At 49.8% G+C, this 26,455-nt stretch overlaps 2 protein-coding genes and 1 long non-coding RNA gene across 3 annotated transcripts in view; 1 reads left to right on the top strand and 2 right to left on the bottom strand.

The window, feature by feature from the left end:
- LOC136996504 (SUN domain-containing protein 3-like) overlaps positions 1–26,455 on the bottom strand; it is a 512,910-nt gene that overhangs the window by 206,332 nt on the left and 280,123 nt on the right. The gene's annotated exons all lie outside the window — the stretch shown is intronic.
- LOC136996523 (olfactory receptor 12D1-like) lies at positions 4,219–5,121 on the top strand (the record flags this gene model as incomplete). Its single annotated transcript, XM_067317445.1, has 1 exon — positions 4,219–5,121. A coding segment is annotated over exon 1 (903 nt), but the record flags the coding sequence as incomplete, so codon positions are not given.
- On the bottom strand, positions 21,731–25,544 carry LOC136996512 (uncharacterized). Its single transcript, XR_010887567.1, has 2 exons — positions 25,143–25,544; positions 21,731–23,513 (listed from the first exon to the last, which is right to left on the bottom strand). It is a non-coding gene; the product is annotated as an uncharacterized lncRNA (long non-coding RNA).

The raw sequence follows: 26,455 nt of genomic DNA on the forward strand, positions 1-26,455 counted from the left end.
CTTCTATGATGACATGCTTAGATTTATGGATGCAGGAAGAGCAATAGGTGTCATCCACCTTGACTTTAGCAAGGCTTTCAACACTGTCTCCCACAACACGGTATCTTCTTGTATTCAAGTTAGGACATTACAGTCTGGATAGGTGGGCAACTTAACTGGTAAAAACTGGTTGGATGATGGCACTCAGAGGGTCATGGTTAGTGGGTTGTACTCTGCTTGGAAGCCAGTAATGAGTGGAGTAGTGCAGGGGGTTATCTGGGGACCCGTCCTCCTTTACATCTTTATCAGTGATCTGGAGGAGGTCATGGAATGCACGCTTCTCAAGGGCAGCCAGTCAATATGCTTAAGGGCAGAGCTGTCATTCTGAAGGACCAGGAGAGGCTAGAGGAATGGGCCAACAGGAACCTTATGAAATGCAGCAAAGACAAACACAGAGTCCTGTGCCTGGAAAGGCAGCACCCCTTGCAACGGCACAGGCTGGGGACTTACTGACTGAGCAGCAGCTCTTTGAGGAAGGACCTGGAGATCCTAGTGGACAGCAAGCTTAACGAGAGCCAGCAGTGTGCCAGGAAGTGCAGAAGGCCAACAACACACTGGGCTGTATGAAGAGGGGCATAGTCAGTAGATCAAGGAAAGTGATTATTTCCCTTTATTCAACACCTGTTAGACCACATGAAGGATACTGTGCCCAGTTTTGACCCCCTGATACAAGGAAGGCATTGATCAGCTGGAGCAAATTCAGCAGAGGGGCACTGAGATGACCAGGGAGCGCCAATACTTGTCCCATGGGCAGAGGCTGAGGCAACTAGGCTTGTTCATCCTGGAGAACAGGCAGCTTGAGTGGGGAGACCTGATAACAGTCATCCAGAGCTTTCAGGAAAGTCTTGAGAAGAACAGAGCCAGGCTTTCCACAGTGATACATGGTGGGAGGATGATAGACAGTGGTCATAAGTTGAAACCAGAGGGGTTCCAACTGGATATAAGGAGAAACTTTTTCAACGTGAGAACAGTCAGGTACTGGAACAAGTTTCTCAGAGTGGTTGTGAAGTCTCCATCCTCAGAGGTTTCCAAGACCATCACTGATGTTCTTCATCTTCTCGTGTGAGTGCTTCAGCAAAGTGCTCTAAGTTTCTGGAAAGGCTGGCTTGGCTGAGGCCAGTGGTAAATGCAGCCATGCTCTGGAAGGGGGTGATGGTTGGGATGCTAAGCACAGTGCGGATTTGCCCCTTGAGGACAGCAGTAGTGGATCCTTTTGCTGCAAGACCCTAGAGTCCCAAGAGGCATCCACAGGGAGGCAGTACCTGATGGCATAGAGGTCATCACTGACGTCCCTGTAGCTGGACCTGGGTCTTTATATACACAAGCCTAGAAGGACGACTAGCCACTGCTCTGCATGGAGAAGGAGGTGTAGGCTTTTTCTTGGGCTGGAGCAAACATGTCAGGATGTGTCCTGCTTTGTGTGGGTCCCTTCTGCTAACCTTCCTCCCTCATTCCTCTCACACCACCTCCCTGCTTCCTAGGTCTGGGCCAGCCCTGTCCGTTCTTAGAAACCAGACTGCTTCAGCTTTCCTTACCAATGTTTGGTCTCTCTCATAATTCTCCCTCTTACTTCGGCTTCCTTCCCAGCCCCTTGCTACACAACACAACCACTGCTTCTTCATTGACACGGTTCATCTGTAAATCCCACTAGTGACTTTTCTGCCTGACGCTACTCCTTTAATCACTCACTCTGTCTCTCTCTTTTCTCTTCTCTCTCTCTCTCTCTCTCTCTTCTCTAAGGACAAGAAAGGGCATACAAGTCATGGGGAGGATTCTTGTGTGTAGTGAGAATACCTGCGGAAGATGTGGCGAGGAGCCAGTGACTGGCAGAGTGCGTGGTAGCAGGCCCAGCATGTGGAACTACACACTGACCAAATTCCCATCAGGGCCAGGCATGCATATTCCATTTTGTCAACAACGTCTAGCTGCTTCCCAGGCAGGAGCTACTCAAGGTTAGCACGGCTGAGCTAAGGAAATAGTTCTAGCAGATTTAAGGAGCCCTTAGGAACGAGTCGAGTCCTGCCTGGATGTCTGACCCATGTGTCTGACCTGTGCCTCCAGCAGCCTCCCGTCAGTGACCCCTCCTTGCAGTTCCCAGGGCTTCTCATGCAGCTTGTAGTGTAAGTAAGTCCTTTATTAAACCTATCCTGTTTAACCCCTTATGAACCTTGAGTGTCTCTTTCCACCAGTATCCGACCCTCTCTTGCCTGCCTTGCGGTCACATTGTGATATCCAGGAAGCCTTAATGCAATCTCAGCGGATATGGATGCCCATATCAATGTAACAGCACTGTTGTCCATGGAAGCATTCACAGGTGACTGGCAGGATGGTATTCCAGGCACTGAGGTCTTGTTGCACTGTGCCATTGTGAGAATGGAAAAACTTCACCACATGAAGATGCTCACTTACAGGCACTTATGTGCAGCAGGAGTCAGGGGCTGTAAACACCTTTGGCATCCTGAGGGTATTGATGGTTGTCAAGCTGAATTATGCTCAGGTGCTAGGACCCCTGAAACAACACTGCATTCCTACTTCTAGAGCTGATTTGAGTTTCTGAATGATTCTAATAAATTCACGTTTGCCTTCATGCGTATCATATCCATTCGTACCTCAGACTAGCAACAAGTGCCTGTCTTATAACTAAATATTCACACATAAATAGTCTCATGTATGTTATCAGAGGTTGTATGCTAAAGTTTTGAATGAGAAACTACAGAGAAATGCTTAGATATCACCAGAGTAATCCTAAAACCTTTTTGTAGCCTTAATCATCTTAGCAACCCTGTGCACAGAACAGCACTGAGAACAATGGTTCCAGTACAAGTGTTCAGGTAATGGACTGAGTCATGGGTATGAGATCTTATATCAGCTTCATCTCTGAAGCATACATATTCTGAAAATGCTCCCTGAATGCGTGTGTCTACCATTGCATTATCGGGTGCTATTTTAGGTATTTGAGGTCTTAAAAAAAATCATCATAGTTTGTTATCTCCATCTTTAGAAGTTAAAAATACATAAATAAATACATAAAATAAGACTATAAAGGGGGCAAAAGTTGTTAAGTCAGAGACAGAGGTGAACTGTGTAGTTGTGTCAGGTCCGATGAATCCATGATACCTACTCAACTTATTATATTTGGGAATTTCAAAAAGATGTAACCAACTTGTTGGAAAATTCCCCATTAAAACTGTTACTCTTTCTGAGAATTAGGTGTTAGAACCTCACATATTTCAAAAAAAATTTTTTTTTTGATTCTACACCTTCCTCCTGCTTATGAGAGTTTGCTGTACAAATAATCGTTACTAATATTAACAGGATGTGGCTAGAAGAAGAGGAAAACTAACTATTATTTTATCAGTGATCAGTTCAACTCCCCACAACATCATTAGATTTCTGTGTCCCTAAAACACTATGCCTTGATGTTTTCTGAACTGAAGTCCCATAAGATTCAGAGGCTTGATCCCAAGAGGAGTTATCAGAGAGACAGAAATTTTCCTTTGCTGGAAATAAATGTGATTGTTTCAGTGGCAGAGAGTACTGTATAAAGGATTTCTGACTCCACTGAACAGCCAGAACTCATCCTCTTTGAAAGCAGTGTATTAGATGTGATCTACTATACTACTATAGTTCTTTCAGCTTCGGGAGAGATACAGTTTGTTCAGCTAGGAATTGGAATGAAGAAAACAATATTACAGGACCCTTCTTTGATATAGAAAAGGAAAACCTGCAGGATTTCAGAGTAATCTTCATGTAAACATTAGGTAACCAACCTTCCTTCCTTCCTACCTCCCTTCCTTCCTTCCTCTGTTCCTCCCTCCCTTCTTCCCTTCCCTTCTTCCTGCCTGACTGCCTGCCTTTCTTTCTTCCTCATAATTTTCTTTGCTTGCTATTCTCAAACATGCCATTCCTTTCAGAGAGCTGGTACACAGGTGGCAGTTCCAGCATCAGTATTGACCACATAGGTTACACCAGTTCCAGTATTTGTTGAAACAGCTGGGGTGGGAAATCAAGGAATTCTTTTGTGCCCCCTTCCAGACTCAGTATCTGATCTTTCCCATTTATGAGGCAGCATCAGCTGATGATGCATCTTATGGAAGAGGAGGCTGGGAAATGGATGCAGCAGCTCAGGACAGAAAGATAGCAAGTTACTGCTAAGTGATTCTGTCTTTCCCTGCAGGGATGGATAACCAGACAGAGGTGAGGAAGTTCATCCTCCTTGGCCTGACCAGCCTTCAAGGGCTACAGAAATTCCTGTTCATGCTGTTCTTACTGCTGTACCTGTCTACCCTGCTGGGGAATATGGCAATCATGATTGTAGTGGCATGTGAACCCCGGCTACACACCCCCATGTACTTTTTCCTCTTCAACCTCTCCTGTCTAGATATTTTCTTCCCCACAGTTACCGTGCCCAAGATGCTGGCTGGGCTCCTCTCGGGGCACCACGGCATTTCTTACACTGGCTGCCTAAGCCAGCTCCACTTCTCCTACTTCACAGGAACCAGTGAAGATTTGCTTCTGGCTGTCATGGCCTATGACCGCTTCGTGGCCATCTGCTACCCCCTGCGCTACACCCTGACCATGAGCCCACAGGCCTGCCTGCAGCTGGCTGTAGCCACTTGGACTACTGGCTTCCTTCATGCTCTGATGCACACAGTCATGACCTCCCAGCTCCATTTCTGTGGCCCCAACCACGTCCAACACTACTTCTGCAAAATTAAGCCCCTGGTGAGACTGGCCTGCAGTAGCAGCCAGCTCAACCTGAACCTTCTCAACATCGTCACAGGGAGTATTGCAATAGGCCCCTTTGTCTTCACACTCTTTTCTTACCTTTACATTTTTTCCTTCCTCCAACTGAAAGTCCAGTCCAAGGAGGGAAGGAGGAAAGCCTTCTCCACTTGCACCTCCCATCTCACAGTAGTGGCCTTATTCTATGTCCCTGTTATTTTTAACTATGTGCCACCTTCCTCAGGCAATTCATCCCGCTGGACAATGATAGCCACGCTTATGTATAATGTTGTCACACCAGTCCTCAATCCTTTGATCTACACCCTGAGGAATGTGGAGGTGAAGCGTGCCCTAAAGAGAAGACTTTTCTCCAGAGAGTTACTAGCACAGAAAATGTTCTGCCTTGCAGCTTGTGTGGGGTAGTAGGCAATGGACAATGCAATGAGAGGAGCTTTTGGCTCAAGACTGTGTTGTGCAGAAATCTGCTTTTCACTGTCAGTGGCCTGAGTCCCTTCAGAAACACCCTACGTACTGGATATGGTCTCATCTCTTCTATCTTGGGCATTAGCAGTGCTAAAAGATGAACATATATTGGTGGAATAGCCATTCCCATTCATCTAGCTGGAAAAGAGAAGACGCTCCAGAGAGTGATACTTCAATAAAAACACCTTTATTAGAGTGATTTACCCACAAAGTCACTTGATTTTGCTTTTTTTTCTTTTTCTTTTAGGCAGCTGAATCCCACCCCCAGTCAGAGCTGTCAGGAGAAGTTGGGGCATGATTCATCTTATCCTAGAGCCCATAGACAGGGAGGGATTCAATTCTTTCCATGGGATTCAGTTGGCCACATACAGACGTGTATGTCATGCCACTTGAAATACTCCGGGTATCTCAGCTGGTGTCTCTCTGATGCTCCAGAAAGGCATAGGTCTCCCATAGGTGCTATGCCAGATCTACTGGCCCTGTATGGATGTCAGATATCCTAGGGCCTCTGAGATGGTACTAGACACCTTTGCGTAGGCAACTTCATTTGCCAGTAACTCACATAATACATTGCGTCTCTTAATATGGGCGTTCTGTACAGCAGGGCAACAATATGGGAGCACGTTTTGCTCTCCACCAAACAATGCCTGCTGATCTCTTTTAGGGTCTTCCCCTCTTCCTCTAGCCAGGAATTCCCTGGTAGCATTTACACTGGCTCAGAGTTGCAACACAGTTACAAGCTTCCTATGGGGAATGCCTCTATGACTTTACTGCCCAGCATTACTGATAGTGTCATTTCCAAAGTTTGAAATACCACAACCCTGATAATGTAGCTTGGTCCATTTCACAGATTCCTCCTTCCTCCAATTCTGTAGACTTGGGAAGATGATAACTTTTGGAGAGGGATCTCCCATTCTAAGACCACCTCGCCCTCTTCATGTGTGACTGGAATCACTTTGATCACAGTTTTATCTAAAACTGATGGTCTCCCATGTTTGCTACACTCAGCTGCCACCCACAGTCTCTCAAAATCTTTATCAATACCTTCCTTTAGCTCTGCAGATCAAATAATGCTATACTGGGAGTGGGTAATTCTATGCAGCCTGCCAGCCTGCACATCTAGGATCAAACCAGCCAGCTGAGTGATCCCCAAGACACTGTCTTTAGTATTTGGGTAGAACATGGAATCACAGCTACAGGCAGGAAGATGTAACGAGCCTTTAGCTGCTGACTGAATACGCAGGTCAAGCCTGTGGAGGTACACCATGGTGCATGAGATAGATTGACTTTGTGATTGTTTAACCCTTCAAGATATTGACCTTCTGCAGTGGTTTTAATGGTGCCTTTCCAATCCACCTTAACCAGGACTCACGTTTTTTCTTGCAGCTCGAGTCTTCATATCCCATTTGTGAGTGCTGTAAGATCTAGGTGGAGAGACAAGGGTGAGTGGATTGGGCCCAGAAACTGGAGTCAGACCTCAGGTGATAATGGTTCCTGTGTCTGTGGTGTCAGTAACTGGGGAAGAGAGGGTCCTAGCATCAGTCACCGGAGCAGGACCATGGGTTGTTGGGCCAGTGTACTCAAATATCAGCTACTGAGGGTGGCCAGGGTGAGTGGAGTGAGGGTCTCAGTGTCAGCAGCTGGAGCGGGATCACAGGTCATAGTGCCTGTGTACCTTGGGGAGGGGGACAGAGTGTTTGTATTTTCTCTTAACCTGGTATGCAGGGGGGGAGGGGATAAGCTCAGCCTCACTACTGGTTGAATTTGCAAGCAGGAGAGCAGCAGCTGTGCTTGGGCTGGAGAGGCCTCCCCTTGGTGCACCAGGCTGGGCTCCAGTGCCCAGACAGGAATCCTTGCATCCCAAAGCCCGCTGGAGGCAGCGTCTTTATAACATCTTGCAACAAAATTACAATTTTGTAAGGGGGTGGGGCACAGAAAGTTGACTTTTGCATTGGAGATACCATTATGTCAATCAGATATCATTACGTCATTATCTAAAGAACCACATGGCCAAGACACAGTTACTAGTTGAAGCAGCATTGTTCACTCATGCAAGCTTCATAATAGAATCCTTTGCCTATTTGCTAATCCGAATCACAAAGACCTTGCCAACAGGCAATAAGATTTTGCACCCAGTAGAAAACTAAAAAATATAATTCTGTGTAATACAGCCAAAAACATTGATTTTTTTCTTCTCCACTCAGGAAACTGGCCAGTGTCTTGGGCATGACAGTGGAACATTGGCAGATTTCCCAAGCAGAAGTACATGGGTTATCAAAGTGCTAATCAGCCACAAACAGCACAATGATGAGGATGTTCCCAGACATGGTCACAATGTAAATCATGAAGAACACTAGAAAGAGCAGTATTGACATTTGTAAAGGTTTCCAAATGCCAGTAGGATGATTTTCCTGACCTGGTTTTAATGTCCTCCTTCATTTTTTGTCATGAATTGCACCAAGAAAAATGAATAACAGATTAAAAGTCAGGAAAAAAGCCTTAATGGGAGCAGTTCTACATGTATTCTGTGTTTGAAACACACTGTAGTGTGTTCCATTCAGTGAAGAACAAGACTAAAGAGGACTCATTTTAAAAGAGGTATTTGATGGGGGTGATGGAAGAGTGTGAATTGTCCTCAAGGTGTTTCTCCTTTTGCACTTACTGCAGGAAGGGTTTTTATGATTTAGGTTCAGAAGAGCAGACCCTCACTCCAGCAGGAGTCAGGAGACTGACTCCTAAAGGATCCATCTCCCTTACCTTCAGACATCTCCAGTACGGACATCCACAGCTGGTGTTGTTGTTTCAGGTTCATTTTACGAATGAAAGAGGACTTGCTGCCTGCCTAGACACACTTTTCTTGTGACACTTGAGACGCCATACACTATCTCCAGGTGCTGGTAAGTACAACACAAGGCAGACCCTTGGCTTGTGGAGCAGAAAGTGGAGGTCAGACAGAAAACCTGGGGGCCTCCCTGATGGTACAAGATTCCTATGTGTGGACAAATAAATTGAGCCATAGATTTCCATGTACTGTAACAGGAGCTTTGGAGGGATAGCTCACATGTGCACACATATCCTGTAGACACATAAATGCAGATAGGTGAACCTGGTTGCAAAGCCCACCCCTGCCTCAGGAGATGAATCACACCTGAGATATGACCAATTCTATCCATTACCTGCACAAAGGCAATACAAGCTTTGGTATAGATATCTATACGCTAGAAATCTGATTTGGGATGAATGAATCTCCCATCTGAGACTGGAGAAAATAAATACCTTCTTCTTTTTGAGCATTTAGCTACCACATAACTTACATTACAGCAGTGTTAACACTTTGGTGTTCTACACACAAAATAGTAGAAGAAGATGTTATTGATTCAAAGCATTTGCAATCTTGGAATCATAGAATAATTGGAAGAGACCCCCAGAGGTCATCTAGTCTAAACCCCTCCTCAAAGCAGGTCTAAGCAGATGAAATTGTTAGGGATTTGTCTGGTTAAGTCTTGAACACCTCCAAGGATGGAGGTTCCATGACCTTTCTGGGGAACTTCTTCCAGTACTTGACCACTCTCGTGGTAAATAATAATAACAATAATACCAAATTAAATAAAAACATACATCTAATAAGAATTTTCTATGCTCCAACTTGTGTCCCTTACCTCTTGTACTATCACCATGCAGATCTGAGATGAGCCTGGCTTTGTCTTGTCTGTATCTGCTGATCGGGTAGTTGTAGAGAGGAAAAAAGGTGTCGCATTAGCCTTCTCCTCCTAAGGCTGACCAAGCCCAGTTTCCTCACCATCTCCTTGTGCATCATGTGCTCAAGTCCCCTGAGCATCTTGAGAGCCTCCACTGGACTTGCTCCAGTACGTCAATGTCCTTCATGGACTGGGGAGTCCAAAACTGGACACAATGCTCTAGAGGTATTCTCACAAGTACTAAAGAGAGGGTAAGGATCACTTCCCTCTGGGCCTGCTGGCTGCACTCTTACTAATACACCCAAGGTGTGGTTGGCCTTCATTTGTTGCAGTGATACACTGCAGACTCATTTTCAAGCTCTTGTCTTTCAGAATCCCCAGATCTTTCTCTGCAGACTTGCTTACTAGATGGTTGGACACAGCCTGCACTGTTGCATGGGGTTATTCCACCCAGATTCGAGCCATAGTATTTGCTTTTCCTTCATTTCAGGAGGTTCCTGTTAGCCCATTTCTCCAGCCTGTCAAGGCCCTCTGAATAGCAGCCATGCCCTCCAGTGTATCAGGTCCAACAAAGCATCTCTCCTAGTCACTTCATCAGTCACCTTCACCAAGAAATTATCTTCTGTGAATTCCAGAAATCTGCTCAGTTCCTTGTGCCCAGCTGCGCTGCCCTTCCAGCAGACATCAAGGTGGTTTGAGTCACCTGTGAGTACCAGGGGCTGCGACTATGAGGCTTTCTCCTGCTACAGGATCATTTTATGACTGTGTCCCCCACCACAGCACCTTTGTGAGTTGGTCCAGAGATTCCCACGTCCCTGGATCTGCACTCTGTGAGCAGTTTCCTGGCTGCATGGCTGCCATGGACTTGATTGATGCCAAGAGCCCTACAACACTCCCCTGGAAGACAAAAAACAAGGAACATAATTGCACGCTAACAGGGCCAAATACGACACCTACAGACCACGGCTCTGTTCTCACCACACAGCCTCAGAACCAAGATCCCTGCACCACCAGAGCTCTGCCAAGCCCCACAGCCTGCCACCCTGAATCACCCAGGCTCCAGGACTGTAACTCTGCCTCTGCCTCAGTCACTGCCCTACTCCCTCCAAAACACTATGAGTGACTTTACAGATGTCTTTGAGAAGAAGGCGGAAGAAATGCTACCACTCTATGACACATATGACTGCCACATTGACCTGATCCCAAGAAAGGAGGTGCCTTGCCACCCTGAATTAGCAGCCCTCAAAGAATACCTCAAGGACAATCTGGCACAGTGGTTTATCTACCTCTCCTCCTGGCTCCTCATGCCGGAGGAAGACTACGGCCCTGTATAGATTACAAGAGGCTTAACAATATCATGGCGAAGAACTGGCACCCCCTGCTCCTCACCCCAGAGCTATTAACAGTCCTCAGAGGTCTCTACTTGCTTTTGAATTTCGTTCAGTTTCTGCCAGTTAGCAGCTGCTCAGGTCTCATGCCATCTAGGGTCAGGAAAAGTGAGTGGCATTTTCTAATCATTCCATAGGTAAAGCCTATTCAATCAGTGTATCTGTTGCTAAGTCTTCATCGTTCTGACTACGGCAATTAATGTGATAATGTAGCTTGAGCAAATGGCCCAGACCAGCTGAGCTATGGTTCAGTCTCAGGATATGGGAAGCAATACACACACTCCTAAACTTGTAAATTACACATCTACAGTTTAATTTTAAAAAAATTGCTGCTATGATGTAACTTGAATGACTACCACAATATAAGCTCTTTATAAGATACACTTAATATATGGCAGTAACTGCGAAGCTACAAACATTTATACATTCAACACGCAAGAGTAGTTTGACAGTACTGATCAGCCTGTTCCTACTGTCTATGTACTAAAAGCATGTGACCTGAGAGCAATTACACGTTGCAGCTTTCTGGCATGGGTGTGGAAGCTCCACCACAATGTCTTGCAGCAGTTTGGAAGTCAACCAGGAGGGCTGAGCAACAGTCAACTACCTTCCAATCCTCTCCCACACAGATTTTGCAGTTGGAGGCTTTGTTATCAGTGAGTCATTCTGGAGCATTTGTTCCTTTGTCACAGGTGGGATGTCTCCAGCTGCAGCTACTCTGTTTCTGGCTGGCTGTCATTCTCACTGTGGCTCTTTTGGCCATTGCTGAGTGATAATGTTTCTACTTGTGTGCAAATCACCAACCACAGGCAATATGATCTTGCATGTATTGAAATTCAAGGTCATCTCCCACAGCTTCCTGTGTTGAGCTTGGACCTGACTCATCACCTTGCCTGGTCTGATGATTACTGGACTGCTGACAGAACCCACTGCTATCCCCAACCGAGACCTGCTTGGGTGTTGTGGGTCTGTGCTCTTTTGGTGCAGGCGCCGTCCATGCCATGGCCACCCTGGGCTCCCAGCTCACCTTTGCTTGTGGAGCAGCCCCACTTGCTGCTTTCTGACATCTTCTTAGAAAAGAGCCTGTGACTTTAGTAACTCTCCCAAGCAGTCACTCAGGTGTTGGAGGGACTGTCACAGGATGTTTGCCTGTGTCTGTAAGAACTTGAATATCTCAGTAATGGTCTCTGTGCTTCAGTTTAAAATCCCCGGTTCCCGAAAGTTGAGAGGAACTGCTCTGAGTGATTGCACTTAGGCTGAAACAAGAACTTATGCATTTGGAAAGGAACAGAGGACTGCAACTCTAAAAGAAAGACAGCCAAGATTTTTCTTATGCTTCTCTATGGGGGGAAGTCTGGCTTAATTACTTGCGAGAAGAATATTTGGCTGAATTCACTGCTCGTAACACCATTTACACAACATCTGGAGTTTGCATTTGCTACAGTCTGGCCTGAAAGCTCTGTATTGACAGTCTCTTAATCCAGGTCAACAAGTGCTCACTGCATAAAAAGTAACAAACAGAAGAGACTCCAGAACTCCAAAGCAGGGCAGAATTAGTAAGAGTACTGAATTATTTTTCATGCTCTTCCCAGAGAAGACTCATATGTAGCTAGATGCATTTGTAGAGAGAATTTCAAATATTCTTTGGGTGCTGTTTTCACAGGAATTTTTATAAAGGAAAACTGATGCAGTGTATTTTTTCAATTTTACTATTCCGCCTGTCAGCCCAAAGTAATTCAGCCTAACACCACCAACAAGATTGCAAATATCCCACTTTATCAATAGAATACTGACTCTTAGCTGGTTTCACTATACGTGTATCACCTACTTTGGTCTTCTAGTGAAGACAGGGCTGAATTCAACTTGTATTGCAAATCAAGCAGGTTTTTCAAGAAGAACATTCAGTCCTGTGGTTTGGGTTTCTTTATTGTTATTGGTGTTGTTGTCGTTGTTGTTGTTGCTATTTTCTTGTGTTATTTCTCAGTGGTGGATTATCCATCACTGTCTTTTGTAAACTACTCCAGCTGACAATTAATCTATTGAAAATACTCTGTAACCACTGCTGCCTCACTGACCAGTTAAATACCTTTGCTACATCAAAAAGGCTCCTGGTCTCCCTGAAGGCAATTAGAGGCTTTGATCAAGCTATAACTATACTTTTTATTGATAAATAAATAGATAAATAAATAAATAAATAAATAAACTTAAATTTATTTCCTTAAGTCTTACTAATAGGTGCATCCTATCAAAAATGAGGCTTATTATAAGAAATTTAACTATTTTAGAACTTCGGGCTTCTATGTGGAAACGAGTAAGCGTTTTTTATGTAGTAGGCTACAAAACAACACTGACAACTAAACCTTGCTCCCGAATTAATAACCTTTGCTATAGAGTTATGGAGTTCACTAACACAAGACAGCTCTAGGACCAAAAATGTAGCAGGGTTCCAAGAAGGACTCAGCATGTCTAGGGTAGAGGAAAGTAAAAAGGCTGGGCTTTAAGAGCCAATATAAATGTGCTGGTTACTTCAGCTAACGATCTCAGTGTCTTTTTACAGTTAGTGAGTCTACAGAGAGGTATAAATTGGGATGCATAAATCCCACTCAGCAGGTCTCTCCATCCCTTTATTTTCTGATTTCTGGTAGCAATATGGGAGGATCAAAATAGATCTCAAGTACTAACACCCTCACCGCACCCCCCTGGAAAAAGAAAAAAAGAAGAAAGAAAAAAGATGTTTCTGTGAAAAATTTCCTTTCCTCTGTCATGACCAAAAGCATGGCAGAAATGACACTGAAGCAGACCACAGTGAGAAAGTTCATCCTTTGGGGACTGCCCTCCAGCTTAGAGGCACAAATGATCCTCTCTGCGGTGTTTCTGCCCCTCCACCTCATGACTCTGCCTGGCAACCTCCTTGTAATGCTGTCCGTTGACCATGACTGATACTTTCTCATAGCCACATGCCTCTTCCTCAGCAACCCTTTTTTCCCCCCAGATCCACCATTTGATGTTACAGAGCCTGAAATGTTGGGTGACCTCTTCTGTGCAGAGAAGATCATCTCTTTGGAAGGATGCGTGGCCCAGATGTTCTTCCTTCATCTCTGTCTGTACAGAGACCTGCCTCCTCGCTGTAACAGCCTATGACTGCTGCAGGGCCATCTGCAACCCCATGCACTATCATCTCACACTCATGCGAGAGTACGCCTACAGCTGGCTGGGGCTGTGTGCGTGGGGACAGGGATCCCCTGTGGCCTGACTGGAATTATGATCAAGCTGCCCTGCTTCACAGAATTTGACAGCTTGGTCTGTGATGTGCTGCCAGTGATCAAGGCGGCTTGCACGAATGCCTACATTATTGAGATGCTGAAAATCTCCAGCTCTGGGCTCATCTAGGCTTGCTTCATGGTCCCACTGGCCTCTTATGGCATCCTCCTAGTCTTGCTACAGAAACATCTGTGCAAAGGTGTGCACAAGGCCCTCAGTGCTTCTGCCATCGGGCTCATGGTTGTAATGCTCTTCCTGGGATACTGCATCTTCATTTACTCCTGCCCTTGCACCAGCTTCACTGAGGACACTGTGATATCAGTCTTCTTAACACAGCCTTCACCTCCTGCTAAATCCCATAATCTGCATCCTGGGAAATGAATACATGAGGTGGGCACTCCCCAAGCTAACTGGGAGAAAAGTAGCCACAGAGGAGAAATAAAAGCTAGAGCAAAAGCAGCTGCACTTTCCAGGGTCAGCTGCTGTTTTTTTCAGCTTTATCAGCAATAGGCAAATTTCATTGTGACAAATCAGCACCTAACCTCTTTCTGTGCAGATAATCCTCGTACATCACTTTGTAACTTTTAGGCCATGCTTATCAGCCTGTGTTTGAACTCTCTGGCCTCATCAAGAAACATAAAAAAAGGGCTTTCTTCCAAGATTAAGTTACCATACAAAAGACATCACTTTCTACATTTTTTTTTGGAAGGGCAGGGCGTGTGGAGTGTTGGAGTGAAAGCGCATGGAGCTGAGAGGAGAGGCAGGCAAGAGGGAGGTGCAGGTAAAGGTGTGAGGGCTGGGCTGTGGGTTGTGAGGTCATTTGTGCTGCAGGAATGTGCTTGGTGAGGAGCATCAGGCGGGCATTGTGAGGTGCTCAGGGGAAGGTCAGGGTCATTCAAGAAGGGCCGAGAGGTTGTGGGAAGGTGGAGGCAGAGGCAGGTTGTTGGGAGAGCACTTGGGTGCTGATGAGGAGGTGCTGTGTGTTCCCTCAGCAGAGCATGCAGGAGCTGGAGGCAGGCGTGTGAGGACAGCAAGGGCTCTCCGATGGTGGCCAGCAGACAGGACATGTTCTGGGGAGGTAAGGGGCCTTGTGGTAATGGTGCTGCAGCTGGGACAGGCACTGGGAGAACCCCTGTGGGAGGCCCCTACCCCAAGCCTAAGCCCCTACCCCTAACCTGAAGCCCTACCCTGCTACCTTGCCTCCTTCCCCTCCTGTGTTCGCCAAGGCCAGACCCAAACTGTTGTGCTGAAGCCTCAGTCTCTGCGCCCTTCTCCTAACTCTTAACCTGCACCTGAAGCTAATGCCCAGCCCTCATCACTTGCCTTGAAGCACTGGATGGGGCTCGAGCCCTTACTCTCAGTCAAACCCAAAGCCCTCTGCCCAAACTCTAGTCCATACCCCAAACCCTGAGCGCAAACCCCAAGCCCAACACTCAACCAGCACCCAAAAGCTTTCCCTCACCCCTGTCATTGCAAAGCCCAAACCCTGTACTGGTGGCTGAAGCCTAAGGCCAAAGTGTCTCCCTCACAGCCCCTAAGCGTCCACCCATGTCGTAAGCCTAGTTCAACAGCATTTGCCGCCCGGCAGGCAGAGGAACCTGACGTCCTCAACTTAAGAGCTGTGGGCAATGCAGAAGGGCAGAAAGCCTGAGGAGGGGTGGAGGCAGAGGCAGGTTTGAGGGACATGACTTTGTTATCGACAGGGAGGTCCCTTCTTTTTCAGCATGTTGCTGCTCATCGGAAATTGTTCATAAATGAGGCCATGAAGGTTTTCGTGATCTGGGACAGAGCTGACCTCTTGAATGGCAGTTCTGCAATAAAAAGCAATCTCCTCAGTTCAGTACCTCAACATTGGACTCTTCTTCCAAAGCTGGAGTCACAAATGTTGGCAAGCAATGTTAGGGAATGAGGATCAGATTCATGGCTTTCTTGTTGGTTCCTGTGGCAGAGGAGATGGTGAAGGATCCCAGAATTGCCTCCCGAGGCTGTACCACATGTGGTTGGGCTGGTGGCAGTTGACCGTCCTCCTGGAGGGGAACTGAGCTGCCTGCGGAGCTCAGAGCATTGCTGGGAACATCATATGGGGGGTGTGGGCAGGGTGTGGAGCCTCCCAACACAAGAGACCATCCAAGGTAGAGTCACTGAGCAGTACAGAGCAAAATCAAGACATGCATAGGTAAAGGAGGGCTCTGCAATGCCAGGAGAGGCAGTGGAGAGCCCACAGGCTCAGCGAAGGGAGCCTGGAGAGCCATCCATGGCACCCTCTTTGAAATGCCGTAGGCTGGATCCAGTGCAGCCCCTTAACACATCTTGGGCCCTTGGAAATGCTGCCTGAGCACCTTCCACAGCCACATCAAATGGGAGGCAGGGACTGCCAGTGGCATGATAACCATCCTTTGGGGTCTGTTTTCTGCTCTGACAAGCATGGCCACTGTGGACTTACCTCATGGCCTCATGGCACCACGAGGCGCTCTCTGTTAGGCAGCAGTGCCTGCACCATGTCCTGCAGGGAGCACACGGAGGGGGTCCTGGAAGGGCTGGCCAGGCCAGCATGGACACCCTCACCTGGAGAAAGGCTCTTGGGGGACCAAGAAGGTGCCTGGAGGGGAAGAAGGGGGTGGTGGTGTGTGGGACAGGAGGAAATGAGAACGAGAATCCCATTTCTGCATGCACCAGCTTGGGGAAGGCTGCTCTGTCACTGGAGCAGCAGCAATTGCCTGAAGAGCTTCAGGACCAGGGCACTTGTGTTGCGCAGAGGAGCAGGGCTGGCATGGAGGTGCCACAGGCAGCCTTGGGGATAGGGAATGTCCTGGACAGGAGAAGAGGGGAGAAAGGGAGTCACTGGCCTCTGTTTCCCTCTGCCATTGCTGGCCTCCAGCCCTGAGGCAGGTGGAGAGGTTTCCACCCCCTCTCCCCTGCTCTGCTGGGCTACGAAAAGGGCATGGAAGTGAAGAGAGATGGTGAGGAGGCTGAACTGGTCTGGAAGGTGCCTTGGGGAGGAAAACCCCAGGCTTCAGCACACTTGTGTGAAGAGGCAAGCAGGGGGCACACACCAGTGTGCTGCTGGGGCAGACTCAGGCCTTGTGAAAACACATGAAGGGCCAGAAGAGAGGAGGCCGTTCTATGTTCTTGTTGCACAAGCACACCAGGAAAACTGCCCCAGGCCTTTTGGCACAGACCCAGCCTCTCGCATCAGCTATTCCCAGTGCTGGCTGTATAGCCTAGTGCTGTGGGGATGACATTTGGTACGTGGCCAACTCCATCCTCCTGCTGGGCTCACTTTCGGAACTGTGGGGACTGCCCCGAGGGCAAGGGGCTCTTTCTCCCACCCTTGAATGAACCCTGCCCCATGTGGGGCCTGCACAGCATGGCTGTGTGGCTGTGTTCAGAGCAGCGGGACTCAGCTGACTTAGGGCCTGGATGCAGGTGGGAGCCATGATGCTCCTCGCTGCTCCACTTCAAAAGGGCAACTCTTCTGCACAGAGCAGGAACCAGCTCTCCAGGTGCCATGTGTCCTGGGAAGCTCTTTAGGGCAAGCGACATTAGGACAAAGGCTGGTAGATGGCTGATTGCACACAGGCTCGTTGGGGAAGGCTTTCTGGTGCTGCTCTCACTGCCAGCCTTTCTAGGGCAGCTGGCAGTGTTTGCCCCAGGGCTGCCCCACACCATGATAGCCCCCAACACTGTGGGCCCGGCTCATGCCCTCTGCAGGAAGCTTCTGCCAGAGACATTGCCCAGCCCTGCCCTCTCCTGAGGGATCTCTCCCATGGCTCACCCCCCACCCCCCGCCCCAGGGACAATTGAGGCCATTTCTCCCTTGGGAACAGCCTCCACAGAGGGACCTCCAGGGCTGAGCCATCTCTGCCAGATCCCAGGCTCACAGAGTGGCACCTCCATTGCACCTGTGTGTCTCCAACCTGGATGGACCTTGGACATATGTCATAGTCTTGTCTCCAGCCCTGCCTCTTCCCACATCTTTTATAGCTCCTGACTGGTGGAGCAGAAAATCCCTCCATTCCCTGATGGGATTCTGGACTTGACACTTCTTCCACTGCTTATCCACCTGGAAGCCCAGCTCCTTCCCAGCAAAACTGCATTCTAGGCACTTGGCCCTAGCCAGTCCTGCTTCAGGGAAGGATTCCAAATTCCTGAGGCAGGAATTTGCAGCTGCCTTGGCTGAAACTAGTGAGGTGCCCACCAGCCCATTTCTGCAGCTTGTCAAGTTCCCTCTGCATAGCAGCAGCATTAAGGCCAGTTAGTGCACCCAGGGCCCTAACAGAAGCCTCCCCTGCCAGCCATGTGTGTCCTCAACCTTGCATAGATCTGGGTTCAGGGGCTTGCTGTAGAGGGATTGAATTGCTGTGCGTAGTTATATTTCATGGCACACAGACCACAAACAGGGATGGGGAAGTGGGAAAGGCACACAGCGTCAGAGATTTGTGGCAGTGCGGACAGGTTCCAGCTGCCTACGAGGTGCCCCAGAGGCTGGGCAGGCTTGGGGAGGAAAGGTCTGAGGCATTCCTGGGGAGCCCCGCAAGAGCCACAGAGGCTCTGGGGAAAGGGTCCAAGCTGGCTCCAGGGAGCCCCACAGAGCTGTGCAGGCTTTGGAGGAAGGATCCAAGCCAGCCCCACAGAGCCCCACAGGGCCTGGCAGGCTCAGCAGGGAAGGCTCCAAGCTGCCTCCAGGGAGCCACAAAGGGATGGACAGCACTGGTTGCGCGTGGGGTGGGGATCGCTCAGGTGCCTCAGGCTGAGCAGGGGGTTAGCACAGTGGGGACGTCAGAGCCATTGGCAAGGCTAGCCACAAAGGAGGAAAAGCAGAGGCTAGGCCCTGCACAGCTGCAGGCCAGGCCCCATGGTGCTCTGTCCAGGGCTTGAGATGGCCCAAGGGAACTGTCAGGGAGCAGCAAGGGTCAGTTACTCCCTAAGGACTTGGGAGCTGGGAACCAAGGTTCATAACATGCCTGGCAGCACAGGAGCCTCTCCAGCCAGCCAGGGCCCTGTCCAGCAGCACCCAAGAAAGTTTTGCCGGGCAGGCCCAGAGGTGGTAGCCAGGTTCAAGCAAGAGTCCAAGTCATCAGGCAAGTCCATGGTGACCAGGCAGAGCTGAGGCCTAGCCAGCAAGTCAAGGAAGGATCAGACCCAGTAATTGTCGGGCAAGTCCATATTGACAAAGTAGGTCTGAAGTCAAGCTGGAAAGACAGGCCACGGGCCAGGGGCCACATCAGCAAAGTGCACGGCCAGGCAGAGGTGTGGCTGTGATGGAGCTGCACACACATACTCCTACAACAGCATTCAGACAGGGCCTGAAGATCCAGGCCTGAGCTTCAACGGAGCTCCTGCACCCATAGGCACAAACTTGCTTCAAGAAATAGCTACCTGCCTGGTCATCTAATTAGTGGCATGCATGAAGGAATGAACAAGACTCCTGCTGTCCCTACCTACTCTGCAGACAAGCTAGAGCCTGAGTTCAAGGAAGAAGGCATCACTTCTGGCACTGTGGCAACAAAATCCAAATTTGATTTTGCTGACACCTTGATTCTGCTGAGTGATTCTTGCGAAGGTATGCAGAAAAGCATTGCATTAGGAGAAATCCTCTGTGAGTTCATGGGACTTATGTCAGAGCCCTGAGGGCACTAATAAGCCTGAATGGCCCTGAGCAGCCTCACCTGGGCCCTGGATGGCCAAGGCCCCTGCCATGTGAGCTGAGTCATGCCCCTGCACTACTGGCTCCCCATCCCTTTGGCAGTGGCTGGCCCTGGCTGCTCCCTCACAGCTTAAGACTCAGGAGGTCAAGTGCCACAGGGTGTTTTACTAAACCTGCTCAGGGGTCTTGTGTGACCAACAGCTGTAAGCCATGCGTGCTGTTTAGTCCAGATGTGAATATGCCTGAACCGGGCAACTCTGGAAAATATCTGGCTCTTGGTGTCAACCCCTCCACTGCATTGTCCCAACCAGAGCTGCAAGAGAAACCTCAGCCTCAGCTGCTCAGTGTCAGAAAGCTGCTGCTGAGACCAATGCAGGGAGTTGTTATCTTGAATGGCTACGCATCCCCAAGAAACATTTCTCTCTATAACCATGCTGATAAAAAATTGCCTATCATTTTATCTCACTGCCCATGCAGATATAAAATCCTCCTGTCTCCGTTAACTTCAATTTAAGCAGAAGAGCAGCAGTTAAAGACTGGCTACATCTGCCTGATTGTGCATGTGACTTAATATTTTATTCAAGGACTTCCCCACAGCAAGAGAAAGTGCTCATTTACGAATCTGTGCTACTGCACTCACCATTTGGATTTTTTTTTTTTAATATGTTGTCCATGCCACCACCCTGTGTGCCTCCCCACTGCCCATTCATCGTCGCCTGCTTCCTTGCTTGCATTCCCTTCTCTCCCTGGCCCTGGCTGTTGCTAAACTTTGTGGCCAGCATGTTGCTGCAGAGAGAGGACGAATCCCTGACCGCAGGCTGACCTGCACTCCCACTACATCTCCCCCCAGCACTACGCAGGCACACAGTGCCCGCAGTGGGGCCATCCTGCCAGGATTTGCAAGCTTTTTCTGGGCACTCAGGGAAGCAGATTTTGCATGCATCACCTGTTTCAGCTGACATCTGCGCCCTGCAACCCCCCACCAGCCCCAGCCCACATCCTGCTGCCACACAACATGCCCCACAGACCAAGCTCACTGCGAGGCCTGCTTATTGCCAAGGTCAGGGGCAGGGGGAGGCGGGTGGTGTCACTTAAGGGAAGGCAAAATAAAAAACAGCAACTGGGAGCCCATGCCTTCCCTCGCCTCCTTGCCCTTCCATACAGGGAACGGGCACACCAGCCCGGCATATGAGAACTCTGAGGTTGGGGGCTCCAGGGCAGAGCATAGTGCAGTGCAGTGTGACACAGAGACAGCATTGACCCTGCTCCCGCCCACCCACCAGGACAATGGGAAACAGCCACCTGGCTGCAGGTGAGGGTGACGCTGGAGAACAGCACTACATGCACCTTGCAGGGACACCAGGTCTCCCCCTCTCAGAGGGGCACCACATCTACCCCCTGCCCAGATGACTGCCTTCCCAAGGGCCACCCAGCACCAGCAGAAATGGCTGCCAGGGAACCACTGGGACCATGGTGGGAGAGTGACACCAGGTGAGGGAGAGAGCATTTCTCACAGCAGCCTGCCCCATGGGCAAAGACATGTCAGAGCCAGACCCAGCAACCTGCTGCTGCCACCATCTCCCAGGATGGCATGGGGGTGGCACAAAGCCAGTGTCCTTGCTAAGAACAAGCCACTAGTTCAGCTTGCTCCAAAACTGGGCACAAAATGAAAAAAGAAAAAAAAAAAGAAAAAAAAAAGGAGCTGCACCACCCCTCATGTCAGGAAGGCCCTCCTCCTCCCCCTTACCCTATCGCTGTCAATACCAACAGTGGTGGCAGTAGGCTGATGGGCCTTGGAGGAATGCAGGGCCAGGACACCCAGACCACCAGCACACCTCCTGCCTAAAACTCCCAAAGTCACAAGGATCACGAGACCTCACTCTTACGGTCCACAGTTGTACTGAACAGCAAGAACAAGCAAGCTTCTGGCCTCCCTCAGCTTGCCTTAGCACATCCATGTTACTAGTTGACAGCTGTACCACCCCATTCAAACTGCCCACCTGACACTGTCCTCAGAGCAGGTCATGCCCAGCACACACTGGGAACTTGGCAGCAGAAGGCAGAACCCCTGGGGGCTTGTCCCCAACCTCACTGGGCCATTGGGGAAAAAATAAAAAAAATCACAACAGTGGTATTTCACTGGTGCCCTGGCCACAGCATGGGCCGCATTTCCACAGGGCCTCCTGCTTCCTCTGCACCTCCTACATCTCTCTGCCGTGCCAAATTAGTGTCAGGCTCAACAGGCTCACTCTTCTTTCCTTGCTGATTCCACCAGGCCTTTTCCCCTAGCCAAGGATTAGCTGGAGACAGCCAAGGCCCTGAGTGCACTAAGAGGCCTTCAGTGGAAGCCTTCATTGCTCCGACCAGCCTCACCTGCTCCCTCTGCCCAGGGGCTCTAGTAATACTCACCTTGGGGCTTTAAGGTATGCTTCAGTGTCGGAGGACGCCAGAGTGGGAGGCGGGCCCGGAGTAACGATGGAGTCTCAATATGAGTATGATCATTCTCCTCTTTATTAGAGTTTACACAAAGTATATATATGGATAAGCAATACGCATGTGCTAGCAATAGTTACATGATTGGCTACAGTTTCTGTCCACGTGCATAAAGCGGATACATGATTGGTGCAAGGTTGCTGTCCACGCTCCGTCGACATTTATGGAACCTAGTTCCGTCCAGACTTGTTTACCAGTTTTGTGAATACCTTCTTTTGTAGTGCTCAAGGCTGCTATACGGCCACTTTCAGCAGGCTCGCTTGCCTTGGCCTAGATAAGGCCGCTTTCAGCAGGCTCACTTGCCTTGGCCTAGATTCCTTCCTCTACCCCGAAGATGGGATTGTTCATCCCAATCAGAACATGCCCTCTCTCACTTAACCATTCCCATAACCATTCCTCCATCACTTCAGCTCTGTCTTTAGGGCTGTGTGCTCTAGCTCTGTTCCTCAAGTGCTGCTTGGACTCCCTGATGGACTGTGGATGGGCCTGCCATGATACCTTGCCTGATGAGCCCTGGACTCTCAAGAGGATCTCTTGGCACCACCCTGCTTCTGCTCACCTGTCTGTGCTGCTGTGGGATTTGGCCCAGTTGGTGAGCTCACTCTCTGGCCTGAGTTGTGGTTGCTGGGTGTGTTCCTCCCCCTACCTGCCCTGCCCCTTCTTGGCTCCTGCCTTGCCTTGCCTTAGGTAGAGCCCTGCTTCTGCTGCTCCCTAATGGTTAGCTCAGGCAGCCTCAAGCCCTCAGCTGAGCACCAGCAGGCCTGGCCCTGCAGTTGCTTTGGGGCCTGGCCCCACACTGCTCCTGCAGAGTGCCTTCCCCAGGCACTCTGCAGTCCTCCAGGACCCTGTGCTCAGCAGGCACAGGCACCTCACAGGCCTGCAAGCTGTGCTGGCTTCCCCTGGGCCCAGAGCATCCCTTGCTCCCTCAATCCTTTCATCAGCACTGAGCAAAGACATGGGTGCTCAGCAGTTAGGTGACCCTAATGCTCCCTGCTTCCTCAGAGCCTGGCTCTTCAGGATGCCCTGAGACTGGGTGTCCCCCTGTTTGGAGCACAAGGACCTTATTTTCCAGGCTCTGAGGACCTCTTTGTGCCTTGTCAGTGTGCAGCTGTGGCTGAGCTTGCCTTGCTGGAGCTTTGGCAGGGGAATCACTCAGCTGCTGACTGTTTGCTTGAAATGAGGAAGCTGGCTGTGGCAGCTGGGTGGGGAGAATGGCCAGGCAGGGTCCTCCCCAGAGCCTGAGGCAGCTCTCAGACCTGCCTCTCTCTGTGGACAGGCACCTCATGGTATGCCTGAGAGTGCAGTGGGACCCTTGGCTCCCCCAGCTGTCAACACCAGACCTCTGCTGCACCTCCCTGGCAATGCTCCTAGGTGAGTACCCTGACTGTGTGCATAGTTTCTGAAAGGTGGCTGCAGAAACCCTACCACCCCGTTGCCTCTATGATGGTCCTATGGACCTCATGCCAGGGAAGGAAGAGCCCTTTGGGTGTATCTGTACCTCCTCATGCCCTGAGGTAACAGCCCTTGAGGAGAACCATCTGGAGCACAGGTTCCTCTGTCCTTCTAACCCTGCCCTCACAGGAGGGAGAGCAGGGGCTGTACTTCTTTCTGCTTCTCTTTTTCTTCTTCTAATAGGTGGGGGTGGTGGAGAAGGAAGGATGTCCCTGTGTAGATTACAGGGGGCTGAAGGACAGGAGAGTCAAGAACTAGCACCCCCTGTCTCTCTTCACAGAGCTCCCTGAATGCCTACAGGGCACTTGCTAGCGCAGAAAGCTGGACCTGCAAGAAGGAAAAGGCTTTGCTTCAAATCCTGAAGCAGGACAAATGCAGAAGGGCCTTCTGCACCACACAGGGCCACCAAGAGTGCCTGAGAATGCCGTTAGCCTCCGCGGTGTGCCAGCTACTTCCCAGCATGTCGTCAATGATGTGCTGAAGGAACTGCTTGATGACTGCCTTTTGCCATAACTGCCCCGTGCCCTCCTCAGCTGGCAACTACTGTGCAAGGCAGGCAGCTACTTCTTGCATTTGTTCCCTTCCACGGGCAGTTCTGCAAGCAGCATGTTCCTCCGGCAGCTCCCAGAACAGCTCTCCTCTGACAGACGACTTGCTTTTGGTGGACACCAGAAGGTGCACAAGCACCTTCTGTGCAACTGAAATGGGCATTGACAGGAGACCCACTCCTAGTGCACCCAGACCCCAGCTGGCCTTTCATTGGAGAAGCAGCTGCCTCAGACAGAGCCAGCGAGGCCTCCATCTCCCACAGGGTTACCCTGAAGCAGCACCTTCACCCTTGGGCCTTCTTCTCTCAGCAGCTCCCTCCCACTCAGGGCAAGGATGATTCTGGGGACAAGGAGGTCCTGGCAATCAAAGCTGCCTTTGAGGAGTGACAGCACCTTCTCAAGGGAGCAGAGAAATGGGCAGTGGTGCTCACCAAGCCCTGCAACTTCCCCTGCTCTTGAGGCATGAAGGGCCTCCCTCCGTCCCCAGGAGTATACAATATTTGGACACACACCTTGCGTGTGAACCCCCTCTGCTTTTTCCTTGGAGACACTCCCTCACTGCCACAGCACAGGAGGAGCTTCTTGCAGAAGCAATATGTTTTCTCCTGCCAAATTGGCAGCATTTGCTGTGCCACAGAAAATGACCTGCTCTTGGCACCCCATTGTGCTGGCACAGCATCATCCTGGCACAGCCTCCCCTAGACTGTGGGAAGAGGATGGCTTCCTGCCCTGGGGCACACAGATGTCTACCCCCTAGGCACTGCTGTTAGCACTGGTCTTCCGTGTGCCAAGCACTTGGTGCCAGAAGCGAGAGCCCCTCGGGGCTCGCCCCCCCTGCCTCACTGGGTAAGTGGAAAAATAATCAGAGTAGTAGTATTTCACTGGCGGCCAGGCTGCGGCACGGGTCACATGCACACGCAGCCTCCCACTTATTCTACACCTCTCATGTCTCTTCACAGTGCCAGACTAGAGTCAAGCTCAACAGGCTCTTCCTTCCCTGCTGATTCCGACAAGCCCAGTCCCTTGGCTCTGGTTTTGCTGGATAGTAGGTAGGGACAGTGGGAATCTCGTTCATCCAGTCATGCACGTCACTAATGAGATGACAAGGCGTTTGGCTAATTATTGAACCATGGAATATTCCATGGCACCATTTATGGGTTGGCCTGGGTAGGCAGCCCGTCCACCCAAGTCAAATTTAGTAAGCCTCATTTGGGGACCAGATCCCACGTCCCAACTATCCAGGCTCGATCACAGGGGAGCTGGGCAATAGCCAAATTCAGCAGTATAGAAGACTGAGCAAGCCCATGTCGTCTGTGTGAAGAATTTTACTGTTGCCTTCTGAAGACGGACTTTGCCCTAACAAAGTCACAGTATATTCAAGCCAATTAAAAATTTCAAACACCCTTACCTTTACTTGTGAAGATGTGGAGAATGTCAACAGAGGACAGGAGAGCTCTTTGTGAGAAGGGTCTCGCTGTCCTCTTTAAGCGGCTACTGGAGAGTCCAAGGTCGGCGAGGAAGCTCTCGTTGCCTTTGTACCACTTCCCTTGGGCGCCAGTCGGGAACCCCAAGAACTCCACCTCTCCAGCTTTTGTCATTTCCTACACTTGTCCCTCCAGACGTTGCTACTTTCAGACCTTCTCTGCCGCTGCATCACCTACAGATGACAACCCGCTTCATAATGAACAGTCACGTCCACTACTTTCGCCCAGAGCCCTTTAACCACAACCAAGTCTGTTTTGGAGTGTTTGTCGTTGTTATCCCTGAGGTTCTGTTCGATAAATACCACCCACCCCAGTCTTTTGGCCTCTTCAGCTAGCATCCGACACAAGATGTTTTGCCTGCGGATCTGGGTCTCCTGCACTGCAGGGCAGTATCCGATAATATGGGAACAAGTTTCCCACTCCACAGGACAATGCCTGCACCCCTTCGGAACCCCTTCCCCCAGCCCCCATGCCAAATACTCCCTAGTGGGATAGACATTGGCACGCAGCTGTATTGCTGTTAACAACTTCCTGTGGGGAATACCCCAGTAATGTATGAGCCAATCATTACTGATGTTATCAAAGTTCTTAATGCTGCAGCCTTGCGATCTTAGATTGGCCCAGTTGTCTAACTCTCCTTTTCTCCACTTGCTAGGAACTGGATAGATGACCCTGGGAGCTGACATCTCCCACTTGGATGCTGCCTTGCTACCTGCCAGTACGGCCGAAATTGTGACAGGGAGTTCATCCCCAATTGATGGAATCGTGTTCACTCTTCCTCCAGCGGCGATCCATACCCTCTCATACTCCTTCTGGATGCCCTCCTCAAGATCAATAGTCCTCGTGATGTTGTCAGAGGAACAAGCAATCCGGCGCAGCTGGCGAGCCTGAATATTTGGAATTTGGCTCGCCAGCCGCGCAATTCCAAGCCCGCCATCACTACTGCTGGCATACAAGATGGTGTCGCACATACTGGCAGGTAAGTGAAGCCAGCTCTTCACTGCCGATCTAATGGCAAGGTCCAGGGTCTGGAGGTATGAGGCGTTCACTCCCACATGATCTGCCGCATACAGCACCCATGGGACTGCATACCTTTTCAAGATTTCTACCTTCTGCAGTGGTTTCAACGGGGCTGCCCCAATGTTCTTCACCCAGGTGTCAAGCTTTTCTTTCAACTCCGGCTTCGAGAGTCCGATCCACGGGTCTACTCCCAGGCCCAAATACTTCTTGGAGCTGC

The sequence above is a fragment of the Apteryx mantelli genome, unplaced genomic scaffold (assembly GCF_036417845.1).
Source record: "Apteryx mantelli isolate bAptMan1 unplaced genomic scaffold, bAptMan1.hap1 HAP1_SCAFFOLD_40, whole genome shotgun sequence".
Classification (NCBI taxonomy): domain Eukaryota; kingdom Metazoa; phylum Chordata; class Aves; order Apterygiformes; family Apterygidae; genus Apteryx; species Apteryx mantelli.